At 40.4% G+C, this 19,355-nt stretch overlaps 1 protein-coding gene across 1 annotated transcript; it reads right to left on the minus strand.

Annotated features, from left to right (window-relative positions):
- Positions 1-1,132: 1,132 nt before the first annotated feature.
- On the minus strand, positions 1,133-7,589 carry LOC102938894 (serine protease inhibitor Kazal-type 6). Its single transcript, XM_007057266.4, has 4 exons — positions 7,535-7,589; positions 5,285-5,310; positions 2,353-2,480; positions 1,133-1,218 (listed from the first exon to the last, which is right to left on the minus strand). Exons 1-4 carry the CDS (start codon positions 7,587-7,589, stop codon positions 1,173-1,175), a joined length of 255 nt encoding a protein of 84 aa, XP_007057328.1. The 3' UTR covers positions 1,133-1,172.
- Positions 7,590-19,355: the final 11,766 nt, after the last annotated feature.

The following is a 19,355-nucleotide window of genomic DNA, read 5'->3' on the forward strand; positions in this document are numbered from 1 at the left end:
GAGATGGTTGTCACATCTGTGTTCAGTATCTATTAGTGCTCTGCTCAGTAGGTGCTGTCTGAAGAAACCCCATTCACAAAGCCCAGTTATAACTCTTCCCTTTGATTGTGAAATTCCCCATCAGTCATTCTGTTGCACTGTACAGTGTGCTAAGGCCGATTGCCCAATATGACGGTCTGGATTGATAAATGAGGAGTTTGGTGTGTTGTCTGTTTGTTTGTCCTCCAAATTAATTCACCTTTAAAAGGTGAATAAGGGCAGAGAGATCTCTTCCTCATTTTTTCATTTTGTGGCAGTTTTAGCCAGTGCTTTATTCTGAACCAAACTGACAGGTTTCAAGCTCAAAATTTGCTTTCCCTTAACACACGCAAAAATCTGCTAAACTTTCTTGGTTTTCATGAACATTTCTTCTAGTGAACCTGTTTCCTGGAATATTCGCAGAAGACAAATGAAAAGGGGAACAAACAAAGCCAAAACAAGTGATCCAAGGGCCCAATAAAACAGTAATAGTCTGAAGTATAAGAGCAAAATAGACAATTGTTCAGGGCAGCAAATGAGATGTATAAAGCCAGTTTATCAGAAGTGAAAAAGAGCCACTGCTGATCAAACTTAAGTGCAGATTGTTTGACAAAGCTATCACTTTAATTTCTCAGTGGGTTTTTGGTCCTGCTTGCGTGCTAGAGGGCTGTGTAAGAAAGCGTGTAATCAGGGTCCAGCAGCAGTCAGTCTGCAGAGAGTCAGCCCAGAGCATAGTAGGTTGAGTGAGCCTCTCTATTTTAGGAAGCAGCCTGCTTTGTCTCTCTCTGTTTTGGGGTTCTTGTGTGGCAGGGTTCTGATTTCTAAAAAAATCTACTGTTACATTGCAGTCTTCCAGAAAGGGTATTTTATGTTTTTATCTAATTTCTCTGTGTGTATATCATGAACACAGCAGTGTTATACCTTTTGTTCTCTGGAATTACTGCTCTGTAATTATTTTCTATACACTGGAATGAACTCATATACAGCATTACAGTCCATAATCCCTTCCTCTTGACAAGAAACAGTGGACAAAAATTTTTCCTGCTTTGCTTGTTTAATAAAGTAAACTCAAGAGACAGTGATATGATCCAAACTGATAATGGATACAGATAGTGTAATCAGGACTTTCAGACTCAGATACAATGAGGATTCATTCAACATTCACCAGTTTGCTTCAGACGCAGTGTCCCATTACTTTTCCTAGGAGAAAATGAAAACACAGAGAAATTAGAGACAGCAAACTTGATGTTATAGACTGAAGTCCCCAACTGACCCATTTGTGAACAGAGATGCCGTGAGAATCTGTAGTTTTCTACTAGATTGATAGAGCCATTCCTTGGCTATTTCCCCCTCACAGATTATAGCATAGATGCTCATGTGAACGCAAACGTCTTGGGCCTGCAAACTTGGATGGGAAATCTCATGAGAGAAGGATCTCCTCTTGTGACGTTGAGCCAGAAATATTGCAAAAATGGCCTCCTTTGTTGCAGCATTTTTGCTCTTAGTCTTCGCACAAAACCAGAATGCCCAGAGTTGAAAGAAACTTAAATTAATATACTATAATTTAACTAAATGTGGAAACTGGGATTCAAGTTTTGCACACAAGTTGAATCACTCTGTATGTCAGTCAGTCTGGTTTGCCTATCTCTAGAATTAAGACATTGCCATCTTGGATTCACAAATGGTGGAAAATATCTAATGTTTAATGCTTTTATCTCCTGTTCAAGTTCTTCTAAAGCCCAGAAGATAACTTGTTCACTATCTATATGAGCCTGGGTTGCCATACTGCTGGAAAATCAATGGGGATGTCGCTAAATAAAAGACCACAGAATTTAGCCTGACACTAATTTTCAGCAAGATGGCCACCACCAGTACTATATCCATGAATGATACTCTTCCATGGCATGGACCCTGGTAGAAACAGGAGGGCTCCTAACTACAGTGAACCTCTTTTTTGTTTAGAATTTTTATTCTTATTCCATGAGTAACCTCTTCTGACACTTTCAAGACTTTTCAATCCTATACAAAGTTGTTTGGGTCCCAGATTTCTTGTTAGCTAAACACCTCATTTTGTGGACTCATCTTCTGATTGTCTAGTCTCTAATCTCTGCTGAGATAGGGAGCTCTCCATTGACTTCTAGTGATCAGTATTTCAATCAATTTGGCCTCATTACTGGGAGAAACTCTATCGAAAATAAACAAATAGGCAAACAGATTCAGATTCTGAACATGGGGGCAACCCTATGGGATAATAAGCTTTATAGAAGTGGCAGATAAATCAATTCTTTTCAGAGTTTTAATGCCTCAGGAGCAGTTACTTGTTTCTGTACTTACTTGACTGCAGCACAAAAGGAACACTTGTTTGTATAGGTTTTGCCATCAGAGCCACAATAAGGTTGATAGATCTTTGCACAGTAGGTCTCTCTACCTCTCTCTACATTCTTAAATTCACTGCAGTCAACCTATAAATAAAATAATGCCGTTTTATTTTAAATTCCCTTCCTCATTTCTTTCATGTACAATTAGAATAATAATGGGTCAGATCCTCAAGTGGTGTGAATCAGCATAGTCAGTGGAGCTACCCCCATTTACACCAGCTGAGGATCTGGCTATCAATTTCTGAGGAATAGTTAAAACAATGGAAACAACAAGCCAATTTTTTCCCATGGAGAAGTATCTGACACCAGCAGAGCAAGGTGTATGACATCTTTCTAGGGTTTGCTATCCCTTCGAGCCTGTCTGTGTTGAAGGGATGGACACAAAAAGGGCTGTAGGTTGTAGAGCTGCTAGGAAAATGGGAACATGTTTTGTGAAAACTCTCATGAAAAATGTATCTCTTTTTTTTCTTTGAAAAAATTTGAGTTATGAAAGTTTTTGACCAACACTAGTTGTGAGTCGCTCTTTATTGTGGGGAAGTTTAGGTTCCTGAGGACATGTTAGATTCATTCAAAGGGTGATCATAGCCTCTCTTATCCCTGAAACTAGCAGCTTCCAACTCATCCTATAACTGTGAGAATAATTAGCTGGGCAAAATTGCACGCAGGCTTCATTCAATTATTGTGCAGCTATTAAACATAAAAAGAAATTGTAGAAAGAAGAATCCCAATTTAAATCTATCTTACTGCTGCATCAGTTATGGACCCCTGTATAAAACTGAGGATGGCAGGACTGGAAAAAGAATTACCTTTCCCAGGCCAGAACAGCCCCTGACCCAGCTTCAAGGTCTGTACTGGTTCCAACCAAGCGAAGTGTCATTCCTGATCTTACTTCTGCAAACACACGAACTTCACGGGCTTCTCATCTACTCCCATGTGCAATTCAAGGTGATGGTTTTAATCTTGAAAGCTCCACGTGATTTGGCTTCTGGTTACCTTTGGAACCACTTTTATCCTTAAACCTGCTGTGATAGCTACACCCAGCTGAGGTGCTTTGCTGACAATGCCTAGGTATGAATTTTTAGGGATTGGAAGCAGGGTATTCTTAAGGGAGTTCCTGTGATGGTGGAGTGCCTTTTCTTTGAAGGTTTATTGGAATCCAAGTGTATTAGTTTTCAGAGCAATGGTGCAATGTCCAGGAGGACAGCAGGCCCTATAACCTGTGAAACAAGCCTAGATTGGGTCTGCCAAGCTTGACTCACAATTTGTAACTTGCAGGTTAGGCAATTTAAACTGGATTTTAGTCTGACGCTAGGAAGGACTCACGATGATTAAATATTTCATCCTTGTATTGCCCCTGTTTCAGGAGAAAACTCTTTCTGCTATCTCTTTGAATTACTCATCTGCTGATGCTAACTGGAGGACAGCTGGAGTGATGGAGGACTCCATCAGCCTTTCCTATATGATTGGTACCACATGACTTAACTGTGCTTTATTGGCACTAGCTGAGAGCAACAAGAAGTAAAGTCTCAGTATGTCGCTAACCCAGTAAAGAACTTAAGGACATGCTTAACTTTAAGCATGTGAGCAGTCCCACTGAACTCAAGCATGTCCTTAAGTGCTTTGCTGGATCAGAGCCTTAAATGCAGTTAACAAGGATTGACCTGCGACAATGCAAGATCCTAGTTAATGAGTAAGATGCAGACAAAGGGTGAAATCCAGGCTCCGTGGTGGAAGTCAACATAAATCTTGTCATTGACTTCAACGGGGCCAGGATTTCACCCAAAAAACTTTTATAACTGTAGAGAAGTCACTTCCCAGAAATGCTCCACCTTCCTGAGCTCTGGTTAGTTAAAGGCTGGGAGGAAATTCCACCCCTGGCCTCCTGCTGCCAGCCTGCATCTTGATGGCGGGGGGCAATGTCACTCTACAACAAGGATGAGGGACTAGCTATAGGCCAACTAACTGGTTCTGGGCCAGCTGGCAGGCGTACAGCGGGCGGGGGTGTCCTCTGTGACTGAGTGGTGTGGAACTGCTGCAATGGCTGTGAGGAGCTGACCAAATTTAGCCTGGATCCAAGGTTGTAGCCAGGCTGATGGAGCAGCCTGGACACAGTAGAGGAGCCCCAGCCAGCACAGGGATTAAGGAGGCAGACACCAGTCAACACACTAGAGACCAGAACTCAGCAGCAGTCCAAACTCATGCTGGACTAAAGCCCCAGCACCACTGCAAGGGTTGGAAGGTACTGTGTTTGGGACTGAGACTGGGTGGCTGTTTGGACTCTTAGTCACTTTGGAGAGTGTTATTCTGGATATTCAGGGATTGGGGACTTGGGTACATTTTACTATATTGCTGGAGGATGTGTACGGGTGACTCCCTATAGCTGCCCCATCTTTGAATCATCCCCACTACAACCCGAGGGCTTGTCTCTGCTCAGATGAAAATGTTGTTTGTTGTTGAGTGCAGCATTTGTTTGTGGGGTTTATTTCTGCCTCCTCAATGGGGTTGGGGAGTCACTGAAGGTAAGTGGAGTTCTCTCAGGCACATGGTTTGGGATATGGGAACCACTTGACAGTCAATGGAATTTAGATTCCTAAGTGCCTAAGTCACTTTAAAAAAATGAGATTTAGGACCTTAATTTATTTGGCATTGCAATGCTGAGTGCAGCAATGCCTAGATAGCTTTAAAAATCTGGGCCTTAATGCTATCAGTCTGACTGAATGGAAACTGTGTGTCTGAATCATGGGGATTTATTCTCTGGATCCTGTAGCATTCCAGTATTTCACCCTTTCAGATACTTCCCATTTAATTTTTAGTGTTTTTCCTGCCACAGATCTTGACTATGCAATCATTCCAAACCATTTATTTTTGGTCAAGGGAAAATGACTCACCTGACTCCCATTTTGACTGTCAGCACCTGGAACAAAATCACAGACACAAAAGATCAAATGAAGCAAAATGTTTGAAGACTATTCAGTTAAACGCCTGGGGACAGATTCACCAGTTCACATTGGCTGCTTTGTGCCATGCAAGCCACACAAAGCCACTTTTAATTTGGATTAACTGTAGCTAGTAAATAGAACTGAAAGGTTTCCTGTATCCGTGGGTCATACATGAAATATTACCTCCTTTGATATAAATAATGACAGTGTTTTTCAGTGTTGAAAACAACAGATTTATAAAGACTTATTATAACTGCTAACAAATCTTATTTACTTCTGGATATTTGAATTCTGTGTCAGCATCTAGCACAATCTCTGCCTGTCATAGGGAACGAAGCCCCTTTCAGTCAAACGGATGCATCAGAGCAAGATTAAAGGCCAGGGAGTCAGTTTTGTGTTTACTGCTCAGTTCACTCAGGATGGTCTAATGGTTAAGATGCCAGACTGGGGTTTAAGAGACCTGGGCGCAATTCCTAGTCCTACTATAAACTCATTCTGTGGCCTTGCTTAAGTCACTTACTCTTTCTGAGCCTTGATTTCCTCATTATTATCATCACTAGTGAGGTCTAGTAATAAGGTCACTAGTGAGGATAATAATAAAGTCTTTCTTTCACTCTGGATCTGTCCTGTCTATATGGACTGCAAGCTCTTGGGGACAGGGTCTGTTTCTTACTACATGTATGTCCAGCATCTCTGATCTCAATCGGGTCCTCCAAGCGAAATGTTAATATAAATCATAACAACACTACACAGAAGAAATCAGCTGTTCTTGGAATAAAGCACTTCTTTTTGATGACGCACAGTTTTCATTCTCTATGGATGTATATATGTTGGGCATCTCCTGTAATAGTCATGGCTTCCAAAGGGTAAGAGAAATCAAAGTACCCTGTATGCATGATTTTCACAAACTACAATGTCACACAGTTTGTTGGGTGTGACCCAAAATTAATTAACACCCTTAGATCTCTGTTGAAACTCTCTTGTCCAGCGCAACCTATGGTCAAATATATAGTAGCAAAAGTTACACATAGTCCTTGTGTCAGATTTCAGTCTCTTGTACACCACCAAATCCCACAAAACTCAATCTATGTTTGCATCATCCTGGAACTAAATCAGATTCAGGCCACCTCCCCTAAAAGGCAAGATGTTATTAATTTTATTAACTGTTTAGTGCCAACTGTGTACTTGGCTGTGAACAAGACCCAAAGAGAGCAGCAGTGCCTGCCACAAAAACCTTGCAATCTAAGACAAGATGTGCTGTGAAATCCAGAAGAGAGAATAATTATTTTTTCTTAGAATGGCAGTAGTATACTATTGGACCCGGTCAAATTTTTTTTGACAGAACAGTTTTCTGTCAGAAAACAGTGTTTTGTCAAAACTGAAAGGTTTCAACAGAAAAATATCAATTCAATTTAAAATCAAAATGGAGTATTTCATTCTGATTTTCTTGGCTTGTTTTAACTTTCATATATAAATATAATGTAACACTAAAGTTAACATTTTATAAAAATATTATACTTAATATTCATGGTATAATGTTTCAACAGTTTCAAAATGAATGTTTTAATAAGGTCAGTTTCATGTTTCCAGACTAAAAATGTTCAGAATTTCCATTGTGTGGGGGAAAAAATTGGAAATTTCAGCTTTTTGTCCCAATTTGGGACAAAAACTAATGTTGAAATGTTGGAATTTCCTGCTGGATGGACCAGCTTTACATTTTACCATACTGTAGCCTGGAGCCCCCCGTCTCTAAAAATATATCTCCAACCATTAGAGGAATCTATCGATCAAGCTGCCACTGCTGGACTTGCCCCTTAACCGCAGAATGGGAGACATCCCTGGTTTGCACCACCATCAAGAAATAGGTACCCTTTGCTCAAATTCGTTAAAGATGTTGAGATGTTGCTTGTTAAGTGGTGCACAAGACTTCACTTGCTAGTGCAGCTCCCTTCCAGCACCTAAATGTGGACACTTGGTCAGGCTCCACTATTCCTTCCATGTGCATGGAAAGAGAATAAGCCACTGCACTGATACCTGGAAGGAGAAACTCCCCTGAGCAATGTGTGCATCTGTCCCTTAAGGCTCCCTCTCTTTTCTCTGCCTGGAAACTGAGCTGGGCTGACTACATCATCCAGGGGACAATGCACTAGGCCTCCATCAGCTGCTCCAGAATATCAGGAAATAACAAAAGTTACTCACCGGAGAAGCAAAAAACTGCCAGAGTGAGGAGTAAAAAGACTCCTGTCATCTTCATGGTGTAGCTGGGTGTCTGGCCTCTTTCATGCCTGTCAGTGCTTTGCTAAGTAAATCTCCTACTCAGAGCTTACATATATATGGAGCAGTCACCATGACTGTGAAATCACCCTGACATGGTAATTGGCATGAACAGAGAGAAGGTGTTGCCTGTTAGGTAGTGCCAGTTTGTAAGCAATGTCCTCATCTCAGTGTGTTTACCCTATACTTATACACATCACAGGAGTCAAAGCTCGGATCTTGCGGATAAAGGAGATGTATTGCACATTAGACAATCTCCATTTCCCAACTGATCACTGTATTTCCAGCATGTTGCACCTTTAAAGCAGTGACTCAACAGGGTGGCTCATTATTGGTGGCTGCTAGTGCCTTATTGACGCCCATGGGTGTATACAAGTCCCTGAAGGGTGATTTACAATGGAACAAACTAGTTCCCATTGGGCATGTTCCAGATGATTCACACAAAGAGAGTTTAATGATTACATTATTTGGTGTCTCCAAATTTGAGAAATGAGTTCAGTTTAGCAGCTGTGGATAGAAATGATGGAATGTGGCTCTTTTTCCGGGCCTGTGAAATTCACACATTCATTTTTTTTTGAGCTTGGGAAGCCTGGTATTTTGGCTGAATGCTGCAAATATTCTGCCTACAAACAGTCATTTGAATTCTGAACAGTTGTTTGGTTTGACCTTGTTCATGTCGCTTGTTATCCGCTCTTTAGGAATGGTTTCCTGGCTGTTTGGGAAAAGACTGTTTGTTTTTTTTACACAAATACACCATTTGCATGGAAACAAGAGCATCACAGAAGTACTCACCATTCTATACTTGTATTTCATTATTCTGATGCTAGTAAGTTTCAGTTGTCAAATCAAGGACCAGAAACATCACTATGTGAGTCAGGTGAAGGAACATACTACGTTAAAGAGGAGCTAATAGATGAAGTGGAAACTGTCCAAATTATTCAGTATATTCACCATCTTATCTAATGTTGTCTTCTGGGGGAGACTAAGGGTAAGTTTCTCTCTGCAACACCCCCCTTCCACCCCCACTTCCTTGAATCTTCATTATTTCCAGTGCAACAAATGGTGCATCATTTGGGCTTCTTAAAATAAATCAAAATGTAAAGATTTGCTGGTGAATGGGTATCATTTTCCCTTTGCTCTACGATATTGGTATAAACTCCAGATGGAGCAGAGCTGGAGAGTTGAGATCTGGATCTGAACTTCCAGAAAGCTCAATGAGAACTGAGTGTTTGGGTCCCATATTTGGGTTTGAGCCCATCTGCAGTAAAAAAGGACTTGACCTTTGGCATTACATGGGCACATCATCCCAAAAACAGGAGGTCTTTATGCACAATCACAAATTCAGTATAATCCAAAGAAGACTCTCCCAATCCCTGAATGTCACAGTAGGGCTTGGGGTTTTACCATTGCAAGAGTCAGTTTGCCATTAGTTCACACAAACCCCAGGATATGTTTCCAAACTGAAAATGCTCCTTGGTGGAAGATGACCATGGGTCCTACTGACTTGTGCTCATACGCAGAGAACAGAGATCAATAGGAATATTGATCAACAAGCTGTCTGCTTTGCGTGAAGGCCTTTTGTTTCGTGAATTGACATTATTGCTCCTGATTATTTTAGGAAAGTGTGGAGCAAGTAAAAGACCCTATCAGATCCCAACTCCCTGCTTAGAGGGGAGAAGGACAGAAACACTATGTAGCAAACAGCAGGTAGAGAGAGGCAAAATTTGCTTTGCTTCTGCTGCCTTTTGCTTCATCTTCATTTAAATGTTCTGAATTTCTCAGAAGTCCTAAATTTTCTGTATTCTGAGTTTTGGTCTCTTTGCACATCCCTGTAAAATACATTCTCAAAGGATGGGATTTGACTAAAATCAATGCTGGTTTGGATTCTACTACTGACGTTGTCAATCAGATTTTGTTTTTGGAAAAGGTGGAATGAGAGTGGATCCTTCTCTGGGTCTCCTTTTTAATGAATCTCTCAAAGTTGGGCAGAATTCTGGATAAATGTTTTCTGCTTTGATCCCTCTCTGATACTGACACAGGGCAACATTAGGCAACATAAGCAAAACCTGGGGAAAATGGAAGGTGGTCATTTTATGAATAGTTTTTAAGAAAGACTGAGGCACTCAAGAATGCCATGAAACTTTTGGAAATTGCAGCCTGAGAGAATGCACAGCTTTTCCGGCACTTGGGCATGAGGAAATCTCCCTAATTCAATCCCATTTCATTATGTCCTCTTGCCTCATTGCTCCACATATGGAATTCTGGATTCTGCTGGCTGATGCAACGACAACATTAATCCAATGAATGCAGGGGAGAAATCACAAATATTCTTACTTGTTTGTAATCTTCTGAACTGGGACAGGAAGTGAGGTGGGGATTTCTCTGTGGGAAAGGAGGAAGGAAAGACAGGATCATTTTGGAGGGTGGGACTGGGGGTTTCCTCTAAAGATTTGTTTTTAGTGTTTGGATATTTATCTTACCCTAGCAAAAATTCCATATTTCTGTTCTATGCCACTTTGCAGTACATGCCTGCAGTATAAGTTCTGTAACTGGCAAGGCTTAGTTAATTTTAACTGAATCTAGAAGGATCCTCTAGGTTCTGGAGTTTCCCTGAATTTTGAAATACAATTGTTAAAGCAGGTCTGTGTCTCTTTCACTTTCTGAAGTGAGATAATGTCAAGATGCAAAACCTCAAAATTTAATACAGCTATAAGCTAACTCTAACAGCATCCATTATGGCCCTGATTCAGTACAACACGTGTACTTTTAAGCACATGAGAAGACCTATTAGAATCAATGCCAGTAAAACCAACCAGTATATATTCATGTTACTCAAATAATGCTTCATCTTAGGCAGCAGGTGGACTTTGAAGAGGCCTCCTGGCTGCTGCAGTACGCTTCATGTGCAGCTGATCTTACTACTGACATTTGTCATTTAGATTTATCATTTGCTAGCTGCATAAAAATGAATACTTCACTCTCACTAACTACTATTACAAACCTAGAAAGGTCTGAGAGATCTTAGGTTCGTTGGGGGCTCTTAGCCAGGGGAAAAAATATCTTTTGGAGTTGAATGAGAGTGCATATTTATTTGGGACAGTTTCTCAGAGGTATCTGAATTGGTCTCATTATCATATCTATAGTTGGCCCTGAAATTTATGGTAAACATACTATTTGTATTGGATTCTGGGGGTGGAATCCAGGCTGCAAGGAAGTCAGTGGGAGTTTTGCCATTGACTTCAATGAGGCCAAGATTTTACCCTAAGTAGCTTTTGGAATATATGTAGCTCTATTTTAATTGGGCACCTGTCTCATAATTTTATACTTTTGTTACAGTATATCACCTTTTTCTACCTTCTTATCCCTTTGTCTTATTATCTTGGGGGTGGGGAGGGAAATTACTCAGTGACTGAAAGCTTATCACCTCTAATGGGTCTGATATGATCTGACAAACCCACATAGACAGGAAGTATGTATTTTATATATAGCAAATGTATGTCATAATTTTATATACACAACACAGGTGTATGGAACAACATATAAGTGGCACATTTCATAATAGTTAATAGATGTTCTTGTACACTGCAAGTCAAACATAACAAATGTATGCTGCTTACAAGCATTAATTTAGCAGCTCCGTTTTTGTTCCACGTGGGAGGATGTTATCTTCCTGCATTCCAGAAAGGGTCAATTTGTATTGAATGCTTCCCACTCATGTGGCTGTGCCTTTAATTGGGGACCGCAAGTTGCTTGAAGGAGTTGGCGGTGTGATGCAAATAAAAACTTACAACTTGTCTGCACCCCACCTTGTTCCAAAATAACTAAATCAGTTTGAATTCATACCCTTTGTTGTTTTAATGTAAGTCTGTGTACACCCAGTTAATAGAGTACACTCAGTACATTCAGAAATAACAAATGATGTGAGTTAAAACTCAGTTATTTATATTCGTCCAAGTTTGTGTGTAGACCTGCACTTTGAAGCACGTGAGTGGAAACAGCAGTCCGCCCATGTGTCATGAATTGCAGGATCAGAGCCTTAAGTAGCAAAGCCTTGCTCAAAGAGATTTAGGAATAGAGTGGTCTGAGAATCCAATTATGTATTTCGTAAGAAACTGTCCTGTGCTGAATCATTTGGATTTTTGCCTAAAGGAAGATTAGTTTTCCCTGTTTCCACACCCTGGGGAGGATCAAAGGATCCTTTCCTTTTGAGAGGCAGAAGAGGATTCTATCCATGCCAGACTTAGCTGGCCCTTCAGTACCACCAAAGCCAGCTGCAGAAACAAGAGCTGATGTTTTAATTTCATTTTTGTATTTTCCGATTCTCTTAAGGATAAAATCCTAGGCAAATAGTTCAGTATAGTCCAGCTGGTCTTTAAATTCTTTTAACACACTTATTCATCATTATGTTATTTATGCTTCTGTATGATTTGATTGTGCTCTGGTGGATACCAAATATATACTAATATTTTAATAGTGAACCTGGGACGAAAGATGCTATGTAAGTGCCAAGCATTATAAGTAGAGCTAGAAGTATTACATATAGTTAAGGAGTGCCTCTTACTGATGTTACACTTTCTAGTCTCAGACATTTTTGCTTAATAACTCTCTTCTTTAAACTGGAAAGAGCTTCGATGACTAGGGTGACCATATTTTCCCAGAGGGAAAATGGGACACCACTTGGGCCCGAGCCCAACTTCCTGTCCACCCCCGCACAAGCCCCCCCCCGCCCAGCCCTACCTGCCTCCTGCCTGCGCGGGGCCAGCCCGGGCCCCCCACCATCCATGTGGGACTGGCCTGAGGCCCCCCCTGCTGCCCGCCTGCACAAGGCCAGCCCAAGGCCCCCCTCTGTATGCAGGGCTGGCCCAAGACCCCCTGCCACCTGCCCACGTGGGGCTGGCCTGGCCCAAGCCACTCTCCCGAACCCTCCCTCCCACGCAGGCCTGGTGTTGCCGCTTGCCTCTCCCTCCCCCCCGCCCCCTCCCCCGGCACGATCCTCTGCACCTGCTAGGGGTCACAGCCCACTTTTTTTGGCAAAACTGTGCATTTGTCCCATTAGTTGGCAAGAACAAATGGGCCAAATGCCCAGTTTTGCCAAAAAAGTCAGGATGGCCAGGACAAGGCTTAAAAAAGGGACCATCTCAGCCAAAATGGGACGTATAGTCACCGTATCGATGAGTCATCAGAGACCATGATACTAATTATAGAGCTGATATCCGGAAGAGCTGGGCACATACCCTGCCCAGTGACTTCAACATGATAGGGTTACTAAGCTATTTCTGAAAATAAGGTACATTATATTCACAGCAACCTTTTTAGAATTTTTAGTTACATCCAGAAGCAGTGGCATATTCAAATTGTGCTTAAGAGCCTTGTGATGAACAGTCACTGACAGAACTGCTTTTGAAGGATCTAAGAAAATATTCCTCACAACCAGCTATTCACTCTTCTGTGGCATAAGCTGGGACAGCAGCATCCTAGACTGCCTGACCCCTCAGTTTAATTCACCCTATTGGATCATAACTCTTGATGCTCACCAACTCTAATGGTGGCTCAGTGGTACAGTATCATAACCTTTGTCTGGTCCTTCCTGGGATCAAGCCCTTAATCTCCATATGTGAAATCCTGGCCACAGTGAAGTTAATAGAAAAACTCCCATTGACTTCAATGGGGCCAGAGTTTTACCCTTCCCATCTGCTGAACAAAGGTCAAGTCAAGCTGGAACACTAAAGTATTGTAACAAGAGAAACCTCAAGATCCATATCAGCCTGGTTTCAGTCACAAGTCTGACCACAGAAGCCTATGAACTTCAATGCACCCTGAGAAAGAGAGAGATTCAGAAGTCATTTCTCCATCTGCAGAACGGGGTCCTGGAGCAGACTGCTAACTACCAGCAGTCACTGTGCTGTGGAGTCTTGTGGAATCTTGTAGGCTACGAATGGGTCTTTGGTGCAGCAGAAAAACAAAAGCTGTTTTGGAGGCACTGGTAATGAATTAACATAATGTAAGGATGGCCGTACTCCATCAGCCCAATGGTCCATCCAGCCTACTATCCTTATCTTCCAATAGTGGCCAATGCCAGATGCTTCAGAGGGAATGAACAGAACAGGACAATTATTGAATGATCCATCCCCTGTTGTTCACTCACAGCTGCTGGCTGTTAGAGGCTTAGGACACCCAGAGCATGGGGATGCATCCCTGAATATCTTGGCTAGTAGCCATTGATGGACCTATCCTCCAGGAACATATCTAGTTATTTTTCCAGCCCCGTCACAGTTTTGACCTGCACAACATCCTCTTGCAACAGATTCCACAGGGTGACTGTGCGTTTTGTGAGGTAGTACTTCCTTTTGTTTGTTTTAAACAAATTGTATTTTGTGTTAGGATAGTAAGTGTGGTATTATGAGCCATTTATACTAAAGGACCACGAATAAACCAAGACTTTTTTCAAATACATTTTAATTCATTTGTAGGACAAAAATTTACAAGCAGACCTTAAAATAAATAATATTAATAACAAAAGCAAAATATTTTCCCTCAACATCAGCAAATATTGCACCTGAAACTGTTAGCAACTGATTTCTGAAATATCAGATATGCTCCATTTCAATGTTTAAATATTTTAAATCACCCCTCATTTCAAACACAGAAAAAAATTAAGCATGTCCACACACGGAGTCCTTTCTAGGACTTCAACAGGCTTTGGAAGAAGCCTTAAGTGGGATGAATACAGTACATGCTTATATTCTTTCCTGAACTGGGACCTTACGCAGTAAGTAATTAGGGACAGGGACCAGATTTTCCCTTGGATTCTGTGAAGAAGCCTAGCACACCTTGGGGTGCTAGTAAGATGAAAAGTAAAAATATTGTAAAACACTATTCTGCAAATCTCCAGATATTAGTCAAACACTTAACAGCTGCATATAAAATCTGTTAACAGCAACTTTCTGAAATATCAGATGCATAACATTTATCATAATTAAATGTTTAAATATTCTATTTTGACATCCATTTTGATTGTAGATTCTTAGCCACATGCCCTGTGTGTTAATTGTCTACTATGTGGTAAATCTGAATGAATGTTGCCATCAAAAAGGTACTATTCAAAATGATGCACTGGCTGCCCAGTTGTCACAAATAAAAGATAAGCAAAGCATAATTGAAAATTATAGTATTCAGCAGAGGTGGGGCTACTGAGGCAGGCAGTACAGCCTACAAAACTCCCATTTCCGTCCATGAGAGACAATAGCAGTACTCTTTATAATCAAACACAAATCATTCAGGGCGTGATCGAATGCCAAATGAAGGCATTGCCTCCAGTCAGAGGTGGATCAAACCCTAAGGTTTCTACTATGACAGTATTTGCTTCATCATGCAAAAAACATTTACCATGTTCTCCAGCTGAACACCAATGTGATGTAAGGGAACATGGAATACAACTGACTAAATGCAGCAGCTAATATTTCAAGGACTGTAAGCTTTTATTATTTTTTGCCTCCAGCTCAAATATCTGCCATCAGTTTGGATGCTGGATATGGCCATGAAATATAATAATACACAGCTGCTTCATGCAGCCAATGATTTCCATGCTAAAGCATTTTTAATTTAAATAACAGATTTTATAAATAATAAATACTTAAATAAAAAAACGTGTCCTCACAATAAGTCACCTTTTGTATAAATTAACACACAAAAATATTCAGCTAATAAATACCATCATCTGACATTGCAGCATTTTGTATCGAGCAAATAAATAAATAAATACATAAATAAATATATAGATGCAATATTATAATATGTAAAAAAAACATTATAGTGGACAGTATTTCAATATATCAAAAAAATTGATAAATATAAATGTTAATTTGACTTGGTGTGTGCCATAGGCACCATTTAAATATTGGGTACATACAAGAGCGGGGTCAATGATTGTCATCATATTAATCTAATACAAAAAAAAAAAAAGTGTCATGGCTTCCTAATAATGTTCAGATGCAGTTTTTCCTCCGTTTCATGTTTAACTTCTTGTCTTTTGTCTGTTTCATTTTCTTCTTGGGGACTTTCCTTCTGTCACTTCCCTGAAATCTCTTACTGGTTACTACAAAGTAAGGCAAAGAAGATTGAGAGAAAAATTTTATCTTAACATTCCCCAGGCATACGTTTTCAGTTCACTTCCCATTAAATTCGTGCCAGTCTGGCTCAGCTGCTGAAACACCAAGGCCCTAATTCTGCAAGATAGAGCCAGATTTTCCAAGGTATTTAGGGTGCTGAAAGATGCAGGTAGATGCCTAGTAGGGATTTTTCAATGTGCCTAAGTAGGCAAGGCACCTATCTCCCATTAATTTCATTGATTTCAATTAAAGTTAGGCACTTAATTTGCTTCAGTGCTTGGTAACATTTTCAGAAGTGCCTATCTGTATCTTAAGGCGCCTAAATATCTTTGACAATCTGGCCCATGACCAGTGTAGTTTTATTTATTTAAGTTGGATTACTCGTGGGACCAACATTACACAAGTGCTTACATGTGATGCAGAAGTGTGGGCCTGAACACCTTGAAGTCCAGGTGTTTTTCAATTAAAAACAGGAAAAGAAAAAAATTCTGCAGAATTTTTTCAAAGAATTTTTCCATTTTTCACCCAGCCTGTTCTATTTTGTCCATGGAAGGAGCCGTCACTCCCATGTCTTTGTCCTGCCGCAGAAAAGACAACAGTGTTGACTTCCATTTTCAGCAAAACAAAGGGTACTATCTGGGGAAATAATTAGAACTAGAATCCCCTTAGAACAGGCAAGAAACGCTACTTCAGGGAATCCCTAGGACTGCTGCTACTGGAAAACTATCATTGATGAACCCAAAAGAACTAGACTGAAGCAGCTTGTATCTGTCTCACACCAGTTCACTTTACTAGTATAACTTGATCCTGCTAAGTCCACCAGTGCAGTCTCTTACACTCTTATATAGACCAGTCACTAGAGGGAGACAAAAGATTAACATTCTGGCAGTGCATGAGCAGCAGTCATGTACTCAGATACTTCATGGAAGGACACAGTACAAATACCTAGCTAGGCAGAGAGCACTTTAAATCATTAACTGTTCCGGGTGAACCCTAGATACATGTTTCCCGTCTAGTGTAAATTAATTCTAATTGTTTCTCCCGGGCTTTTGGAGGAAGAGAATATTAGCCTGTGTTGGACATTGTAGTCACATGTTTATATAGTCTCTTGTTCCCTCAAAGATATTTCAAGAAACAACTTCTTTCACTCAGGGCTACAAATAGGACAGTAGTAAGGGGTAACCCCCCGCCCCCCCCAATATCTGAGAAAAATAAGCTAGCATAGCTCCACTTCCTCCCATGTAGCCAAAAGTCACATCTGCTACTGTGATAAATGGTGCCGTGAGCTTTACCTGCAGAGTTTCTGGTCACTCCAAGATGAACTGTAATACCGATCTCTGGCCTGGACGTAGATCTTGTCTAGCTTGCTTGTCGTTGCAAAGCGAATGAACTGTTCATCAGTATCATAAGACTATGAACAAAACCACAGTCCAGTCAATGGATTGTAAGAAGTCAAGCAGAAGTTACTCAAACATCAGGTTAAAGTTATCTAGTTGATCTTGTGCCAAAAATGAATATGTGCTCATATTAGTTATCACTGCTGTATCAGAGCAAAGAGGAAGTTTTTGCAGAAAGGAAGGTATTACAAGTAGATTCAAACTGATCTGAAATACCCTGGCATGTCCTTACATAGTGTGATTTCCACTGGTGGATATGCAGCTCCTATAAAGAGTGCTTGTAAAGCTAGCATGCCCCTTTATATTTTTAAAGAGGCCCTTCCTCAGTGCCAAGAACCATAACTAAGGAGATGGCTCCATCTGCTGGTATGCACTTTCTTCATTTTTTACTTAAAGTACGGTAATCTTTTAACCTGTTAGGTCTGTTCATGAAGTGGGATAAGTATCATTTAGGTTGCTTTATTTTCTCTTATAAGCTTTGGTGAATGTCACTCAGAATGTGGGGATAAAAGCAGGCATAGCATAGACCCATACTCATGCCCCCACATGGATATTATCTTGTTATTAATCTTTGCACTTAGGGTTCTATTGTAAGTGAAGTTAATGGGAATGTGGGAACAGGCCCTTAGTTCATTAATTGACCATATACTTTAATTTTAATATTCAATTTTTATTTCAGTGAATATTTTATGTAATTGGATTTTATTTAATACTTCTATATTTTAGATTTGTGTGTATTTCCTGATTAATTATTCTTAAGTGAATTCATAGCTACAAGTGTATATTGCTGTGTTCAAGGCCCAGGACTGGGAGACAGAAGATGGCTGGTCCTTTTCCTAACTATGCCACTGATTTCTGGTGTCACCCTGCGGGCAAGTTGCCACGTAGTAGTTGTTGTGTTTAACCCGCAGAGGTGCATTAGCAATGCAAACAAATCTATTTTATGTCTTCCTAAAAATTAGTATTACTTAATAACGTGCTGCTGGAAATTGGGAAGCAGTTGGCAAAAACTAAATTATCCTCCGGCCTCTTGGGTAGTGTGAGAGCATGAGTCATTGATTTTTTACTCTATTAGCAAGAGCTCTTCTGTGCAAATCTGAACTGTGTACATGCAATTAAACTACATGCAACTCAGTGTGGCAAAAATTAGGCTGTCTTTGTCCTCGGTGTAGGAAAAGGTTGTGGATTTTCCCCAGCTCAGGATCCACAGAGCCTAATAATCCTGAGTCAACAGATACTTTTTTCTCATGCTAACATGACTGTGCGATGCTGGGTGTGACATTGTTGTTCACTCCTCCCTCCACCTCACTACCAAGATCTTCTGTTTTCCAGTGCTGGACAGTAGATATGTCATCTTGGCAGAGTCCTGAAGTAGAGCGCTCACTTTGACTGTGTCTCATAGTCAGAAAGATCCCTGACCATGAAGTTTGGGCAAATAGCAAAGACATAATACAAATGATTATCTTTCATATGTAGAGATAGGTCATATCGGAGTAGATGACTTCTATGGTGTTCTTTGGAAAATATGTCAATAGCAGACTTACTTATTTATATTAGGTTAGCATCTAGACACCTCAACTAAGCTAGAGCCCCAGAGACGTTTCACGGACGTATAGTTTACGAGAGACCTTGCCCCAAAGATCTTACAACTTAACAGCTGGGTGAAGCAAACAATTGGTTGGGCAAGAAGGGTAAAAGAGGAAAGCATAATAGAGATAACAGGATGGTTTAGAGAGTTATATCATAACAACTTCTAGGCTGCAAGCACATGACTGAGATTGGTAATTAAAGGCCATGGGGGTGTTTCAGTGGAAAAACATCACTAAATACTAATAATATCCTATATTAACAGGTTTCAGAGTAGCAGTTGTGTTAGTCTGTATCCTTAAAAAGAAAAGGAGTACTTGTGGCACCTTAGAGACTAACAAATTTATTAGAGCATAACCGAAAGCTTATGCTCTAATAAATTTGTTAGTCTGTAAGGTGCCACAAGTACTCCTTTTCTATATTAACATAGTAGTTTTCATTGCAGCAGGTCCCAAAGCATTATCCAAACTACAAACCCTCCAATCCTACTCTGACAAAGTTCCTTATTTAAATCACTAAGTAATTTGAGTTAGGACAACAGGGTTAGATCAGATACATACAGGAATCACTGAACCTGCTATTGAAATGTTGAGACTGATCTGTTTTCACAGTGTTTCAATCCATGTTACTTGGATGCTACTGTACAGATGAACT

The sequence above is a fragment of the Chelonia mydas genome, chromosome 8 (assembly GCF_015237465.2).
Source record: "Chelonia mydas isolate rCheMyd1 chromosome 8, rCheMyd1.pri.v2, whole genome shotgun sequence".
Lineage (NCBI taxonomy): Eukaryota > Metazoa > Chordata > Testudines > Cheloniidae > Chelonia > Chelonia mydas.

What these genes read in the sequence shown, in the direction of transcription:
- LOC102938894 (XM_007057266.4), bottom strand. Translation starts at nt 7,589, where the DNA reads ATGAAGATGACAGGAGTCTTTTTACTCCTCACTCTGGCAGTTTTTTGC. An exon ending in GGCAGTTTTTTGCTTCTCCG is followed by an intron (nt 5,311 to 7,534) that starts GTGAGTAACTTT and finishes ATTTTGTTCCAG; the next exon opens with GTGCTGACAGTCAAAATGGG. An exon ending in TCCTTTTGTGCTGCAGTCAA is followed by an intron (nt 1,219 to 2,352) that starts GTAAGTACAGAA and finishes ATTTTCTCCTAG; the next exon opens with GAAAAGTAATGGGACACTGC.